The sequence below is a fragment of the Oncorhynchus clarkii genome, unplaced genomic scaffold (genome assembly GCF_045791955.1).
Source record: "Oncorhynchus clarkii lewisi isolate Uvic-CL-2024 unplaced genomic scaffold, UVic_Ocla_1.0 unplaced_contig_4872_pilon_pilon, whole genome shotgun sequence".
Classification (NCBI taxonomy): domain Eukaryota; kingdom Metazoa; phylum Chordata; class Actinopteri; order Salmoniformes; family Salmonidae; genus Oncorhynchus; species Oncorhynchus clarkii.
The window spans coordinates 70,311-87,500 of record NW_027261029.1 but is presented as its reverse complement, the minus strand read 5'-3'; the positions used below and the strand labels follow the sequence as shown (position 1 = coordinate 87,500).

Below are 17,190 nucleotides of genomic sequence, written 5' to 3'. Positions count from 1 at the left end.
ATATATATATATATATATATATATATATATATATATATATATATATATATATATATATATATATATATATATATATATATATATATATATATATATATATATATATATATATATATATATATATATATATATATATATATATATATATATATATATATATATATATATATATATATATATATATATATATATATATATATATATATATATATATATATATATATATATATATATATATATATATATATATATATATATATATATATATATATATATATATATATATATATATATATATATATATATATATATATATATATATATATATATATGTCTCTCTCTCTCTCTCTCTCTCTCTCTCTCTCTCTCTCTCTCTCTCTCTCTCTCTCTCTCTCTCTCTCTCTCTCTCTCTCTCTCTCTCTCTCTCTCTCTCTCTCTCTCTCTCTGTCTCTCTGTCTCTCTCTCTCTCTCTCTCTCTCTCTCTCTCTCTCTCTCTCTCTCTCTCTCTCTCTCTCTCTCTCTCTCTCTCTCTCTCTCTCTCTCTCTCTCTCTCTCTCTCTGTCTCTCTCTCTCTCTCTCTCTCTCTCTCTCTCTCTCTCTCTCTCTCTCTCTCTCTCTCTCTCTCTCTCACTCTCTCTCTCTCTCTCTCTCTCTCTCTCTCTCTCTCTCTCTCTCTGTCTCTCTGTCTCTCTGTCTCTCTGTCTCTCTGTCTCTCTCTCTCTCTGTCTCTCTGTCTCTCTCTCTCTCTCTCTCTCTCTCTCTCTCTCTCTCTCTCTCTCTCTCTCTCTCTCTCTCTCTCTCTCTCTCTCTCTCTCTCTCTCTCTGCAGATCCAGATTGTTCCATTACATTATACACACACACCTATTGTTTGTAGTTATTGTTACTGGGTTTATTCTGAATATTCAGGTCCATTTGTGTTCTATTTACAACTATGATGAGGATACTGTATATCATGTTCAATGGTTGCTGTGATCCACACTGTTATTAACATGTTGTATTGTCTCCTAGAGAATAGACTGGAGTGGAGAGTTACATTCTCAACAATGGAAACTAGTTGGATCACAGTTCTGTTGGATCACAGTTCTATTTGAATCACAGTTCTGTTGAATCACAGTTCTGTTGGATCACAGTTCCATTTGAATCACAGTTCTGTTGAATCACAGTTCTGTTGGATCACAGTTCTATTTAATCACAGTTCTGTTGGATCACAGTTCTGTTGGATCACAGTTCCGTTGGATCACAGTTCCATTTGAATCACAGTTCCATTTGAATCACAGTTCTATTTGAATCACAGTTCTATTTGAATCACAGTTCTATTGAATCACAGTTCCATTTGAATCACAGTTCTATTGAATCACAGTTCTATTGAATCACAGTTCTATTGAATCACAGTTCTATTTGAATCACAGTTCTATTTGAATCACAGTTCTGTTTGAATCACAGTTCTATTGAATCACAGTTCTATTTGAATCACAGTTCTGTTTGAATCACAGTTCTATTTGAATCACAGTTCTATTTGAATCACAGTTCTATTGAATCACAGTTCTATTTGAATCACAGTTCTATTTGAATCACAGTTCTATTTGAATCACAGTTCTATTTGAATCACAGTTCTATTGAATCACAGTCCTATTGAATCACAGTTCTATTGAATCACAGTTCTATTGAATCACAGTATTGTAATTACAGATCTCTCCTCTTGAATATGAAGAACATTCTTCTCATAAAGACATGGGATGCAACCCAAATGGCAACCTATTCCCTTTATAGTTTTTTATAGTATTGGGGCGGCAGGGTAGCCTAGTGGTTAGAGTGGAGGGGCGGCAGGGTAGCCTAGTGGTTAGAGTGGAGGGGCGGCAGGGTAGCCTAGTGGTTAGAGTGGAGGGGCGGCAGGGTAGACTAATGGTTAGAGTGGAGGGGCGGCAGGGTAGCCTAGTGGTTAGAGTGGAGGGGCGGCAGGGTAGGCTAGTGGTTAGAGTGGAGGGGCGGCAGGGTAGGCTAGTGGTTAGAGTGGAGGGGCGGCAGGGTAGGCTAGTGGTTAGAGTGGAGGGGCGGCAGGGTAGACTAGTGGTTAGAGTGGAGGGGCAGCAGGGTAGCCTAGTGGTTAGAGTGGAGGGGCGGCAGGGTAGGCTAGTGGTTAGAGTGGAGGGGCGGCAGGGTAGCCTAGTGGTTAGAGTGGAGGGGCGGCAGGGTAGCCTAGTGGTTAGAGTGGAGGGGCGGCAGGGTAGACTAGTGGTTAGAGTGGAGAGGCGGCAGGGTAGCCTAGTGGTTAGAGTGGAGAGGCGGCAGGGTAGCCTAGTGGTTAGAGTGGAGGGGCGGCAGGGTAGCCTAGTGGTTAGAGTGGAGGGGCGGCAGGGTAGCCTAGTGGTTAGAGTGGAGGGGCGGCAGGGTAGCCTAGTGGTTAGAGTGGAGGGGCGGCAGGGTAGCCTAGTGGTTAGAGTGGAGGGGCGGCAGGGTAGCCTAGTGGTTAGAGCATTGGACTAGTAACCAGCAGGTAGCCTAGTGGTTAGAGTGGAGGGGTGGCAGGGTAGCCTAGTGGTTAGAGTGGAGGGGCGGCAGGGTAGCCTAGTGGTTAGAGTGGAGGGGCGGCAGGGTAGCCTAGTGGTTAGAGTGGAGGGGCGGCAGGGTAGCCTAGTGGTTAGAGTGGAGGGGCGGCAGGGTAGCCTAGTGGTTAGAGTGGAGGGGCGGCAGGGTAGCCTAGTGGTTAGAGCATTGGACTAGTAACCAGCAGGTAGCCTAGTGGTTAGAGTGGAGGGGCGGCAGGGTAGCCTAGTGGTTAGAGTGGAGGGGCGGCAGGGTAGCCTAGTGGTTAGAGTGGAGGGGCGGCAGGGTAGCCTAGTGGTTAGAGTGGAGGGGCGGCAGGGTAGCCTAGTGGTTAGAGTGGAGGGGCGGCAGGGTAGCCTAGTGGTTAGAGTGGAGGGGCGGCAGGGTAGCCTAGTGGTTAGAGTGGAGGGGCGGCAGGGTAGCCTAGTGGTTAGAGTGGAGGGGCGGCAGGGTAGCCTAGTGGTTAGAGTGGAGGGGCAGCAGGGTAGCCTAGTGGTTAGAGTGGAGGGGCGGCAGGGTAGCCTAGTGGTTAGAGCATTGGACTAGTAACCAGCAGGTAGCCTAGTGGTTAGAGCATTGGACTAGTAACCAGCAGGTAGCCTAGTGGTTAGAGCATTGGACTAGTAACCAGCAGGTAGCCTAGTGGTTAGAGCATTGGACTAGTAACCGGAAGGTAGCCTAGTGGTTAGAGCATTGGACTAGTAACCAGCAGGTAGCCTAGTGGTTAGAGCATTGGACTAGTAACCAGCAGGTAGCCTAGTGGTTAGAGCATTGGACTAGTAACCAGAAGGTAGCCTAGTGGTTAGAGCATTGGACTAGTAACCAGCAGGTAGCCTAGTGGTTAGAGCATTGGACTAGTAACCAGCAGGTAGCCTAGTGGTTAGAGCATTGGACTAGTAACCAGCAGGTAGCCTAGTGGTTAGAGCATTGGACTAGTAACCAGAAGGTAGCCTAGTGGTTAGAGCATTGGACTAGTAACCAGCAGGTAGCCTAGTGGTTAGAGCATTGGACTAGTAACCAGCAGGTAGCCTAGTGATTAGAGCATTGGACTAGTAACCAGCAGGTAGCCTAGTGGTTAGAGCATTGGACTAGTAACCAGCAGGTAGCCTAGTGGTTAGAGCATTGGACTAGTAACCAGCAGGTAGCCTAGTGGTTAGAGCATTGGACTAGTAACCAGCAGGTAGCCTAGTGGTTAGAGCATTGGACTAGTAACCAGCAGGTAGCCTAGTGGTTAGAGCATTGGACTAGTAACCAGCAGGTAGCCTAGTGGTTAGAGCATTGGACTAGTAACCGGAAGGTAGCCTAGTGGTTAGAGCATTGGACTAGTAACCGGAAGGTAGCCTAGTGGTTAGAGCATTGGACTAGTAACCAGCAGGTAGCCTAGTGGTTAGAGCATTGGACTAGTAACCAGCAGGTTGCCTAGTGGTTAGAGCATTGGACTAGTAACCAGCAGGTAGCCTAGTGGTTAGAGCATTGGACTAGTAACCAGCAGGTAGCCTAGTGGTTAGAGCATTGGACTAGTAACCAGCAGGTAGCCTAGTGGTTAGAGCATTGGACTAGTAACCAGAAGGTAGCCTAGTGGTTAGAGCATTGGACTAGTAACCAGCAGGTAGCCTAGTGGTTAGAGCATTGGACTAGTAACCAGCAGGTAGCCTAGTGGTTAGAGCATTGGACTAGTAACCGGAAGGTAGCCTAGTGGTTAGAGCATTGGACTAGTAACCAGCAGGTAGCCTAGTGGTTAGAGCATTGGACTAGTAACCGGAAGGTAGCCTAGTGGTTAGAGCATTGGACTAGTAACCAGCAGGTAGCCTAGTGGTTAGAGCATTGGACTAGTAACCGGAAGGTAGCCTAGTGGTTAGAGCATTGGACTAGTAACCAGCAGGTAGCCTAGTGGTTAGAGCATTGGACTAGTAACCAGCAGGTAGCCTAGTGGTTAGAGCATTGGACTAGTAACCAGCAGGTAGCCTAGTGGTTAGAGCATTGGACTAGTAACCAGAAGGTAGCCTAGTGGTTAGAGCATTGGACTAGTAACCAGCAGGTAGCCTAGTGGTTAGAGCATTGGACTAGTAACCAGCAGGTAGCCTAGTGGTTAGAGCATTGGACTAGTAACCGGAAGGTAGCCTAGTGGTTAGAGCATTGGACTAGTAACCAGCAGGTAGCCTAGTGGTTAGAGCATTGGACTAGTAACCGGAAGGTAGCCTAGTGGTTAGAGCATTGGACTAGTAACCAGCAGGTAGCCTAGTGGTTAGAGCATTGGACTAGTAACCGGAAGGTAGCCTAGTGGTTAGAGCATTGGACTAGTAACCGGAAGGTTGCCTAGTGGTTAGAGCATTGGACTAGTAACCGGAAGGTAGCCTAGTGGTTAGAGCATTGGACTAGTAACCGGAAGGTAGCCTAGTGGTTAGAGCATTGGACTAGTAACCGGAAGGTTGCAAGTTCAAACCTGAACAGGGAGTTAACCCGCTGTTCCTAGGCCGTCATTGAAAATAAGACTGTCATGCCTAGTTAAATAAAGATTTTTTATAATATAAATTATAAATAAAATAGTGCACTACTTTAGTCCAGACCCCTATGGGCCGTGGTCAAAAGGAGTGCACTATAAAGGGTGCCTTAGCAGAAACAGCTGAAGATGTCAGATATTGGTAATGGCTGGATGGGAGAGATCCAATGGCATGTTGACAGATATTGGTAATGGCTGGCTGGGAGAGATCCAACAGCATGTTGACAGCATGTTGACAGATATTGGTTATGGCTGGCTGGGAGAGATCCATCAGCATGTTGACAGCATGTTGACAGATATTGGTTATGGCTGGCTGGGAGGGATCCAACAGCATGTTGACAGATATTGGTTATGGCTGGCTGGGAGGGATCCAACAGCATGTTGACAGATAGGAAACACCACCTGTACGTTTAACCATTTATTAGAAAAGATTACAATGCATGTCTAGGAGCTAGGACTCTGCTCCTTCAGGGTAGCTCCCTGCCAGAACCAAGCGTTCGGGCTCTGCTCCTTCAGGGTGGCTCACTGCCAGAACCAACCGTTAGGACTCTGCTCCTTCAGGGTAGCTCACTGCCAGAACCAAGCATTAGGACTCTGCTCCTTCAGGGTAGCTCACTGCCAGAACCAAGCGTTAGGAGTTAGGACTCTGCTCCTTCAGGGTAGCTCACTGCCAGAACCAAGCGTTAGGACTCTGCCAGAACCAAGCGTTAGGAGTTAGGACTCTGCTCCTTCAGGGCAGCTCACTGCCAGAACCAAGCGTTAGGACTGCTCCTTCAGGGTAGCTCACTGCCAGAACCAAACGTTAGGATTCTGCTCCTTCAGGTTAGCTCACTGCCAGAACCAAGCATTAGGATTCTGCTCCTTCAGGGTAACTCACTGCCGGAACCAAACGTTAGGAGTTAGGACTCTGCTCCTTCAGGGTAGCTCACTGCCAGAACCAAGCATTAGGATTCTGCTCCTTCAGGGTAGCTCACTGCCAGAACCAAGCGTTAGGAGCTAGGACTCTGCTCCTTCAGGGTAGCTCACTGCCAGAACCAAGAGTTAGGAGCTAGGACTCTGCTCCTTCAGGGTAGCTCACTGCCAGAACCAAGCGTTAGGAGTTAGGACTCTGCTCCTTCAGGGCAGCTCACTGCCAGAACCAAGCGTTAGGACTATGCTCCTTCAGGGTGGCTCACTGCCAGAACCAAGCGTTAGGAGTTAGGACTCTGCTCCTTCAGGGTGGCTCACTGCCAGAACCAAGCGTTAGGAGTTGGGACTCTGGTCCTTCAGGGTAGCTCACTGCCAGAGCCAAGCGTTAGGAGTTAGGACTCTGCTCCTTCAGGGTAGCTCACTGCCAGAACCAAGCGTTAGGACTCTGCTCCTTCAGGGTAGCTCACTGCCAGAACCAAGCGTTAGGATTCTGCTCCTTCAGGGTAGCTCACTGCCAGAACCAAACGTTAGGAGTTAGGACTCTGCTCCTTCAGGGTAGCTCACTGCCAGAACCAAGCATTAGGATTCTGCTCCTTCAGGGTAGCTCACTGCCAGAACCAAGCGTTAGGAGCTAGGACTCTGCTCCTTCAGGGTAGCTCACTGCCAGAACCAAGCGTTAGGAGCTAGGACTATGCTCCTTCAGGGTAGCTCACTGCCAGAACCAAGCGTTAGGACTCTGCTCCTTCAGGGTAGCTCACTGCCAGAACCAAGCGTTAGGACTCTGCTCCTTCAGGGTGGCTCACTGCCAGAACCAAGCGTTAGGACTCTGCTCCTTCAGGGTAGCTCACTGCCAGAACCAAGCGTTAGGACTCTGCTCCTTCAGGGTGGCTCACTGCCAGAACCAAGCGTTAGGAGTTAGGACTCTGCTCCTTCAGGGTAGCTCACTGCCAGAACCAAGCATTAGGATTCTGCTCCTTCAGGGTAGCTCACTGCCAGAACCAAGCGTTAGGAGCTAGGACTCTGCTCCTTCAGGGTAGCTCACTGCCAGAACCAAGAGTTAGGAGCTAGGACTCTGCTCCTTCAGGGTAGCTCACTGCCAGAACCAAGCGTTAGGAGTTAGGACTCTGCTCCTTCAGGGTAGCTCACTGCCAGAACCAAGCGTTAGGACTCTGCTCCTTCAGGGTAGCTCACTGCCAGAACCAAGCGTTAGGATTCTGCTCCTTCAGGGTAGCTCACTGCCAGAACCAAACGTTAGGAGTTAGGACTCTGCTCCTTCAGGGTAGCTCACTGCCAGAACCAAGCATTAGGATTCTGCTCCTTCAGGGTAGCTCACTGCCAGAACCAAGCGTTAGGAGCTAGGACTCTGCTCCTTCAGGGTAGCTCACTGCCAGAACCAAGCGTTAGGAGCTAGGACTATGCTCCTTCAGGGTAGCTCACTGCCAGAACCAAGCGTTAGGACTCTGCTCCTTCAGGGTAGCTCACTGCCAGAACCAAGCGTTAGGACTCTGCTCCTTCAGGGTGGCTCACTGCCAGAACCAAGCGTTAGGACTCTGCTCCTTCAGGGTAGCTCACTGCCAGAACCAAGCGTTAGGACTCTGCTCCTTCAGGGTGGCTCACTGCCAGAACCAAGCGTTAGGAGTTAGGACTCTGCTCCTTCAGGGTGGCTCACTGCCAGAACCAAGCGTTAGGAGTTAGGACTCTGCTCCTTCAGGGTAGCTCACTGCCAGAGCCAAGCGTTAGGAGTTAGGACTCTGCTCCTTCAGGGTAGCTCACTGCCAGAACCAAGCGTTAGGACTCTGCTCCTTCAGGGTAGCTCACTGCCAGAACCAAACGTTAGGACTCTGCTCCTTCAGGGTAGCTCACTGCCAGAACCAAGCGTTAGGAGTTAGGACTCTGCTCCTTCAGGGTAGCTCACTGCCAGAACCAAGCGTTAGGAGTTAGGACTCTGCTCCTTCAGGGTAGCTCACTGCCAGAACCAAGCGTTAGGACTCTGCTCCTTCAGGGTGGCTCACTGCCAGAACCAAGCGTTAGGAGTTAGGACTCTGCTCCTTCAGGGTGGCTCACTGCCAGAACCAAGCGTTAGGAGTTAGGACTCTGCTCCTTCAGGGTAGCTCACTGCCAGAGCCAAGCGTTAGGAGTTAGGACTCTGCTCCTTCAGGGTAGCTCACTGCCAGAACCAAGCGTTAGGACTCTGCTCCTTCAGGGTAGCTCACTGCCAGAACCAAACGTTAGGACTCTGCTCCTTCAGGGTAGCTCACTGCCAGAACCAAGCGTTAGGAGTTAGGACTCTGCTCCTTCAGGGTAGCTCACTGCCAGAACCAAGCGTTAGGAGTTAGGACTCTGCTCCTTCAGGGTAGCTCACTGCCAGAACCAAGCGTTAGGAGTTAGGACTCTGCTCCTTCAGGGTGGCTCACTGCCAGAACCAAGCGTCATATGAAGATGATAATATAACAGGCAGAGAGGACGATATGCTCTATCAAATCCCCCAAGCCAGGCGATGAACTATGTGAAGTCAGAATGCGTTGTTTAATAGACCAGGTCATTCTACCATACAGGACTGACAACTAGTCAATGTGTGAATACTGTGTGTAGTGTGAGCTAATGCAGCCATATGATTATTACACATATGATGCCCTCGAAGAGGCAAGATGAGATGTCATCTTGGTACATGGGAAATATAATAGTATGTACCGTCCTGCCATAGTGACACACTGCCAGGTGCCCTCGAAGAGGCAAGATTAGATGTCATCTTGGTACATGGGAAATATAATTGTATGTACCGTCCTGCCATAGTGACACACTGCCGGGTGCCCTCGAAGAGGCAAGATTAGATGTCATCTTGGTACATGGGAAATATAATTGTATGTACCGTCCTGCCATAGTGACACACTGCCAGGTGCCCTCGAAGAGGCAAGATTAGATGTAATCTTGGTACATGAGAATATTTGACCTATGAACCCAGCCAGCCACCTGCAAAGTAAATGCAGCGCCGGTGTTATATACTGCATCAGATGTGATGCAGAACAGAAGCAACATAGCTACTGGAACGTTAGGCTGACACAATCATGATCATATTAGCACTACTGATGGAACTAATGTAGGCTTCACACTCAGAATTCCAGTACTGACAGAACTAATGTAGGCTCCACACTCAGAATTCCAGTACTGACAGAACTAATGTAGGCTCCACACTCAGAATTCCAGTACTGATGGAACTAATGTAGGCTCCACACTCAGAATTCCAGTACTGATGGAACTAATGTAGGCTCCACACTCAGAATTCCAGTACTGATGGAACTAATGTAGGCTCCACACTCAAAATTCCATGACTGACAGAACTAATGTAGGCTCCACACTCAGAATTCCAGTACTGATAGAACTAATGTAGGCTCCACACTCAGAATTCCAGTACTGATGGAACTAATGTAGGCTCCACACTCAGAATTCCAGTACTGATGGAACTAATGTAGGCTCCACACTCAGAATTCCAGTACTGATAGAACTAATGTAGGCTCCACACTCAGAATTCCAGTACTGATGGAACTAATGTAGGCTCCACACTCAGAATTCCAGTACTGATGGAACTAATGTAGGCTTCACACTCAGAATTCCAGTACTGATAGAACTAATGTAGGCTCCACACTCAGAATTCCAGTACTGATGGAACTAATGTAGGCTCCACACTCAGAATTCCAGTACTGATAGAACTAATGTAGGCTCCACACTCAAAATTCCATGACTGACAGAACTAATGTAGGCTCCACACTCAGAATTCCAGTACTGATAGAACTAATGTAGGCTCCACACTCAGAATTCCAGTACTGATGGAACTAATGTAGGCTCCACACTCAGAATTCCAGTACTGATAGAACTAATGTAGGCTCCACACTCAGAATTCCAGTACTGATGGAACTAATGTAGGCTCCACACTCAGAATACCAATACTGACAGAACTAATGTAGGCTCCACACTCAGAATTCCAGTACTGATGGAACTAATGTAGGCTCCACACTCAGAATACCAATACTGACAGAACTAATGTAGGCTCCACACTCAGAATTCCAGTACTGATAGAACTAATGTAGGCTCCACACTCAGAATTCCAATACTGACGGAACTAATGTAGGCTCCACACTCAGAATTCCAATACTGATGGAACTAATGTAGGCTCCCGAGCCTGTTGGGGAGTTCCAGCAATGAGACAAGAATTAATTTTGAATTGAACCCCTCGCGGGCCTGATTTTGATAAACAAGATTCTCTGGTCTGATGAAACCAAGATTGAACTCATTGGCCTGAATGCCAAGTGTCACATCTGGAGGAAACCTGGAACCATACCTACGGTGAAGCATGGTGGTGGCAGCATCATGCTGTAGGGAGGTTTTTCAGTGGCAGGGACTGTGAGACTAGTCAGGATCGAGGGAAAGATGAACGGAGCAAAGTACAAAGATATCCTTGATGAAAACCTGCTCCAGAGCATTCAGGACCTCAAGTTCACCTTCCAACAGGACAATGACCCTAAGCACACAGCGCAGGAGTGGCTTCAGGACAAATCTCTGAATGTCCTTGAAGTGGAACGACATTTATTGGATATTTCAAACTTTTTTAACAAATCAAAAACTGAAAAATTGTGCGTGCAAAATTATTCAGCCCCCTTAAGTTAATACTTTGTAGCGCCAACTTTTGCTGCGATTACAGCTGTAAGTCGCTTGGGGTATGTCTCTATCAGTTTTGCACATCGAGAGACTGACATTTTTTGCCATTCCTCCTTGCAAAACAGCTCGAGCTCAGTGAGGTTGGATGGAGAGCATTTGTGAACAGCAGTTTTCAGTTCTTTCCACAGATTCTCGATTGGATTCAGGTCTGGACTTTGACTTGGCCATTCTAACACCTGGATATGTTTATTTTTGAACCATTCCATTGTAGATTTTGCTTTATGTTTTGGATCATTGTCTTGTTGGAAGACAAATCTCCGTCCCAGTCTCAGTGTAACGGTATTCTGTATGAGAAGGAGAGTCGGACCAAAATGCAGCGTGTAGATTGCGATCCATGTTTTAATAAACAAACGTAAAACACGAATCAATACAAACACTACAAAATAAAGAACGTAACAAAAACCTAAACAGCCCTATCTGGTGAAAACACATAGACAGGAACAATCACCCACAAACACACAGTGAAACCCAGGCTACCTAAATATGGTTCCCAATCAGAGACAATGACGAACACCTGCCTCTGATTGAGAACCATATCAGGCCGAACATAGAACTAGACAAACTAGACATGTAACATAGAATGCCCACTCAGATCACACCCTGACCAACCACAACATAGAAATATACAAAGTAAACTATGGTCAGGGTGTGACACTCAGGTCTTTTGCAGACTCCATCAGGTTTTCTTCCAGAATGGTCCTGTATTTGGCTCCATCCATCTTCCCATCAATTTGAACCATCTTCCCTGTCCCTGCTGAAGAAAAGCAGGCCCAAACCATGATGCTGCCACCACCATGTTTGACAGTGGGGATGGTGTGTTCAGCTGTGTTGCTTTTACGCCAAACATAACGTTTTGCATTGTTGCCAAAAAGTTCAATTTTGGTTTCATCTGACCAGAGCACCTTCTTCCACATGTTTGGTGTGTCTCCCAGGTGGCTTGTGGCAAACTTTAAACGACACTTTTGATGGATATCTTTAAGAAATGGCTTTCTTCTTGCCACTCTTCCATAAAGGCCAGATTTGTGCAATATACGACTGATTGTTGTCCCATGGACAGAGTCTCCCACCTCAGCTGTAGATCTCTGCAGTTCATCCAGAGTGATCATGGGCCTCTTGGCTGCATCTCTGATCAGTCTTCTCCTTGTATGAGCTGAAAGTTTAGAGGGACGGCCAGGTCTTGGTAGATTTGCAGTGGTCTGATACTCCTTCCATTTCAATACTATCGCTTGCACAGTGCTCCTTGGGATGTTTAAAGCTTGGGAAATCTTTTTGTATCCAAATCCGGCTTTAAACTTCTTCACAACAGTATCTCGGACCTGCCTGGTGTGTTCCTTGTTCTTCATGATGCTCTCTGCGCTTTTAACGGACCTCTGAGACTATCACAGTGCAGGTGCATTTATACAGAGACTTGATTACACACAGGTGGATTGTATTTATCATCATTAGTCATTTAGGTCAACATTGGATCATTCAGAGATCCTCACTGAACTTCTGGAGAGAGTTTGCTGCACTGAAAGTAAAGGGGCTGAATAATTTTGCACGCCCAATTTTTCAGTTTTTGATTTGTTAGAAAAATTAGAAATATCCAATAAATGTCGTTCCACTTCATGATTGTGTCCCACTTGTTGTTGATTCTTCACAAAAAAATACAGTTTTATATCTTTATGTTTGAAGCCTGAAATGTGGCAAAAGGTTGCAAAGTTCAAGGGGGCCGAATACTTTCGCAAGGCACTGTAGCTGTGCAGCAACGCTCCCCATCCAACCTGACAGAGCTTGAGAGGATCTGCAGAGAAGACTGGGAGAAACTCCCCAAATACAGGTGTGCCAAGCTTGTAGCGTCATACCCAAGAAGACACATGGCTGTAATCGCTGCCAACGGTGCTTCAACAAAGTACTGAGTAAAGGGTCAGAACACTTAAGTAAATGTGATATTTTATTTTTTATAAATTAGCAAACATTTCTAAAAACCTATTTTTGCTTTGTCATTATGGGATATTGTGTATAGATTGATGATGGGGAAAAAAATAAATTTTAGAGTATGGCTGTAACATAACAAAATGTGTGGAAAGTCAAGGGGTCTGAATACTTTCCGAAGGCCCTGTACATTAGATATCTAAACAGACTCGTTTCTGTTTAGACTGCTGCTGCAGACCAGAGTATAACAGGGTAAGGCTGTATCGAGGGCCACGCTGTATGGATAGTATATATTGGTGGTTCTGATGTGAGCTCTATGTATCGGTAGTGACAAGGTAACGTGTTTCTGAATGAGATGTGAAACTCTATGTATCGGTAGTGACAAGGTAACGTGTTTCTGAATGAGATGTGAAACTGTATGTATCGGTAGTGACAGGGTAACGTGTTTCTGAATGAGATGTGAAACTCTATGTATCGGTAGTGATGCCATGTGGATAGTAGCTGTGTTGTTGTGGTTCTGATGTGATCTATGTGTCGGTAGTGATGCCATGTGGATAGTAGCTGTGTTGTTGTGGTTCTGATGTGATCTATGTGAGTAGTGAAGCTATATCAGTAATGATGATGATAGATAGATTTAGTTGTAAACTCACCTCCCTCGATTATCTGACAGCCTCACAGCGTATTTCCTCAGCCAAGCTGTCATCGGTGCGGTGCCATGTAGACCGACTATGGAGGGGAATAAAACCAACAATGACATGCCTCAAATTCTTCAGCTTCAGGTCCAACCCGGCTAGATAGAGTAGGGAGGGGAATAAAACCAACAATGACATGCCTCAAATTCTTCAGCTTCAGGTCCAACCCGGCTAGATAGAGTAGGGAGGGGAATAAAACCAACAATGACATGCCTCAAATTCTTCAGCTTCAGGTCCAACCCGGCTAGATAGAGTAGGGAGGGGAATAAAACCAACAATGACTTGGCTCTGATGCCTCCTCTCCCTTTAGACACAATGGACACAATCAGAGAACCCCTCAGCAAGCTATTAGACATAGACTCAAATAGCACTGACATTCCTGTTCAAAGCAATATTCACTAGTGGTTGTCATGACAGAATAGCTCAGAACAACACTGAGCAGCGCAGAATGCTGCTCTCTTCTCTGTCAGACACATGCAGCAACAATGGTAACAACCATCGTGATGATCACACGTTAGCATCTGCACCATATTGGATGTATTGTATCACACTAAAGCTTCATGGTCTGAAGGGGTTATATCCATTCTATTAACTCTAGCTCTATACCAGACAGTATCAGTAGTGTCTGGTCCAGTGGTCTCTATTTAAAGCAGGTTATATCCATTCTATTAACTCTAGCTCTATACCAAACAGTGTCTGGTCCAGTGGTCTGTCTATTTAAAGCAGGTTATATCCATTCTATTAACTCTAGCTCTATACCAGACAGTATCAGTATTGTCTGTTCCAGTGGTCTCTCTATTTAAAGCAGGTTATATCCATTCTATTAACTCTAGCTCTATACCAGACAGTATCAGTATTGTCTGGTACAGTGGTCTCTCTATTTAAAGCAGGTTATATCCATTCTATTAACTCTAGCTCTATACCAGACAGTATCAGTATTGTCTGGTCCAGTGGTCTCTCTATTTAAAGCAGGTTATATCCATTCTATTAACTCTAGCTCTATACCAGACAGTATCAGTATTGTCTGGTCCAGTGGTCTCTCTATTTAAAGCAGGTTATATCCATTCTATTAACTCTAGCTCTATACCAGACAGTATCAGTATTGTCTGGTCCAGTGGTCTCTCTATTTAAAGCAGGTTATATCCATTCTATTAACTCTAGCTCTATACCAGACAGTATCAGTAGTGTCTGGTCCAGTGGTCTCTCTATTTAAAGCAGGTTATATCCATTATATTAACTCTAGCTCTATACCAGACAGTATCAGTATTGTCTGGTCCAGTGGTCTCTCTATTTAAAGCAGGTTATATCCATTCTATTAACTCTAGCTCTATACCAGACAGTATCAGTAGTGTCTGGTCCAGTGGTCTCTCTATTTAAAGCAGGTTATATCCATTATATTAACTCTAGCTCTATACCAGACAGTATCAGTATTGTCTGGTCCAGTGGTCTCTCTATTTAAAGCAGGTTATATCCATTCTATTAACTCTAGCTCTATACCAGACAGTATCAATAGTGTCTGGTCCAGTGGTCTCTCTATTTAAAGCAGGTTATATCTATTCTATTAACTCTAGCTCTATACCAGACAGTATCAGTATTGTCTGGTCCAGTGGTCTCTCTATTTAAAGCAGGTCTCCCACACAGTGATCAGGTTTCAACAGTCAGCTGAGAAATGCCACCAGGCACCAGTTTAGACCTCCTATTTTAGCCCTCTCGCTCTCTCTCTCCCTCCCCCTCTCTCTCCCCCTCTCGCTTGCTCGCTCCCTCCGCCTCTCGCTCGCTCCCTCCGCCTCTCCCCCGCTCCCCCTTTCGTTCTCTCTCCCCCTGTTCTCTCCCCCTCCATATTCTCCCAAGCTAATAAACTTTCTAAATTAGCGACTAATATACGTTATTGTCTCTTATCTGTAGGCTGAGGTGAAAGTTATAGATATTTACAACATTATGGCAGTATCTAACTTCATATTTCCAATCTCTTTAGACAGCTGAGGTGAATTTAAAACGTTATTATATCAGTAATCTAACTCCATAATCTCTGTGTCTTTAGGCTGCTGAGGTGAAGAACAAGGACCTGGAGGATAGGATGGAGGGTCTTCAGGCCGACATCGAGGACAGCCAGTCCAAGCAGGGCAACATGAAGGGAGAGCTGAAGAAGTTCATGGACGTCCTGGATGGGAAGATTGATGAGCTGCACGAGTTCAGGCAGGGCCTGTCCAAGCTAGGGGTGGATAACTGAGGGAGGAAGAGACAGAGGAGACGAGAGAGGGATGGAGGGATGACCGGTTAGAGATGGAGGTTTTATAAATACCTTCAGAACAGGACTCTGTGGCGCCACGCCCCCAAAGTGGAGACCACACTGAACCAATCAGCTGTAAACACACTACACAGTACAGTACAGAGAGGGAGGGATGGGGAGAAAGAGGGGGGGGGGGGGTGAGAGAGGCCAGGGCAGGCAGGGGATCACCTGATGGTTCCATCTGGTGTATCAGTCAGTCAGTGTTCTGGAACTAGAACCTAGAGTCTTCTCTCTGGTTACTGTTCTGTCTCTGTGGGGGGGAGACAGGTTCCAGTTCTAGAACAGGTGACAGGTTCTATAGTTCTGTCTGTTGTTTCTACAGGCTGAACTAAGAGGGAAGAAAGGGTTTAAAAAGGGCTACATGTATTTAAACTACAGCTAATGCAGTACAACCACAGATAAGTAATGATCCCACACTATCCTACTGGTCTCTTTATGACATGAGGGAAATATAGAAGATATATATACTTTTCAAGACCTGTCTTTATATTGTGGCTTCATGTCGATCTCAGGTGTGTTTAAAGACAGTTTGTTACTTGTTAGTTAATATGTGAATACACGACAAATACATGACACGGCGGTGTCATCAAGTGCCTCAGGAGAACCGGCCAAACTAGACGGATGATGACCATGCATCACCATAGTAACGCACTAATTAAATATTGCTATGAAAATTAAAAATGTTTAAACCATTATTTAAGGAATCCTAGTAATGTGACAACCACAGCAGGACAACCACTACAACAACAACAGCCACCACAACAACAACAACCACCACAACAACAACAGCCACCACAACAAAATCAATGACCACAACAGGACAACAATGAGTACAACAGGACAACAACCACAACAGGACAACAACAACACGACGACAACAACAGGACAACAACAACAGGATGACAACAACAACAGGACAACAACAACAAAAGAACAATAACAACAACACGACGACAATAACATCAACAACACGACGACAACAACAACAACAACAGGACAATAACATCAACAACAACAGGACAAAATGAGAAGAAGAGAAAAAAGGAGGAAAATCTTGTTTGAAAAAAAGTAGTTCTGTTTGATGACGTCATAATGACGATGACGTCATAATGAAAGGGAATGAACAGATGTGGTGGTTTAATAACAGAAGTTTCAAGGATTTAAAGGGTTTCGGTAAAACGTGAACGTTGTGAATCAGCAGTCAGTCTGCTGCACTGTAATGTAATTAAGAAATGGAGACGAGGCTCCTTTTTAGAAATGTGAATAGATGAAACCAGGACTTTATAGTCTGAGGAGGCAGAGAAACCTTAAACTATGCTAGATAACCCATTTGTAACGAGTGCAATGTTTGATGAGGATTTTGCATGTGTAACACTTCATATTTCTTTGTCAGTTTTCTAGAACAAAAGTATGAAGTATGTCTTTAAAATCTGTTGTTCATATAGGATATGTGCTTCCTCCACTACTTTGGTCTGTTTGTTTTATTAGTATGGTCAGTGGGGATATTTTAGGGGGGACTTGGTTGTTGCTGCTGGCTGGGTGGGTGAACTATAAACTAGGAACTATGGGAAAGAATACTTTGTGAGAACAACACATGACCTGGGCCTTTAAATCAACCCTGTGAGAT

The 17,190-nt window shown here is 45.6% G+C and overlaps 1 protein-coding gene across 2 annotated transcripts in view; it reads left to right on the top strand.

The window, feature by feature from the left end:
• LOC139403856 (homer protein homolog 2-like) overlaps positions 1-15,670 on the top strand; it is a 72,648-nt gene extending 56,978 nt beyond the window's left edge. For both annotated transcript variants that reach the window (XM_071147013.1, XM_071147014.1), the window contains exon 8: positions 15,315-15,670. In XM_071147013.1, coding sequence (XP_071003114.1) covers positions 15,315-15,503 — 189 coding nt within the window. In that variant the 3' untranslated portion in view covers positions 15,504-15,670. The remainder of the gene's footprint in view (positions 1-15,314) is intronic.
• The last annotated feature ends 1,520 nt before the right edge of the window (positions 15,671-17,190 follow it).